The sequence below is a fragment of the Pterocles gutturalis genome, unplaced genomic scaffold, assembly GCF_000699245.1.
Source record: "Pterocles gutturalis isolate BGI_N339 unplaced genomic scaffold, ASM69924v1 scaffold20179, whole genome shotgun sequence".
Lineage (NCBI taxonomy): Eukaryota > Metazoa > Chordata > Aves > Pterocliformes > Pteroclidae > Pterocles > Pterocles gutturalis.
In genome coordinates this window covers 4,094-4,307 of record NW_010131116.1, presented here as the reverse complement: position 1 = coordinate 4,307, position 214 = coordinate 4,094, and the positions used below count along the sequence as shown (strand labels likewise).

Genomic DNA, 214 nt, shown 5'->3' with positions numbered 1-214 from the left:
TGTAGACGTGGCTCTTGCGGTCGGCGTCGTAAAAGGAGAGCTCGCCTTCGTCGCAGTCCAGCTCCACCCGGATCCGTCTCAGCACATCCGTCGTGGCCTCCGAACGCGCCGTGTTGGATGCTCGGCACGTTTCGCCATCCTTCCCGGGCAGGCGGTAGATAAACCAGAAACCCGAGCGAGCATCGTGGTGGAAGGTCCAGTGGCGGCCACTACG

At 63.1% G+C, this 214-nt stretch overlaps 1 protein-coding gene across 1 annotated transcript in view; it reads right to left on the bottom strand.

The window, feature by feature from the left end:
- Window positions 1-7: 7 nt before the first annotated feature.
- Window positions 8-214, bottom strand: part of TRIM35 (tripartite motif containing 35) — a gene marked incomplete at both ends in the record, with an annotated part of 4,297 nt that continues 4,090 nt past the window's right edge. Inside the window, one exon of the mRNA XM_010080494.1 lies at window positions 8-209. Within this exon, the coding sequence (XP_010078796.1) occupies window positions 8-209 (202 nt within the window). The remainder of the gene's footprint in view (window positions 210-214) is intronic.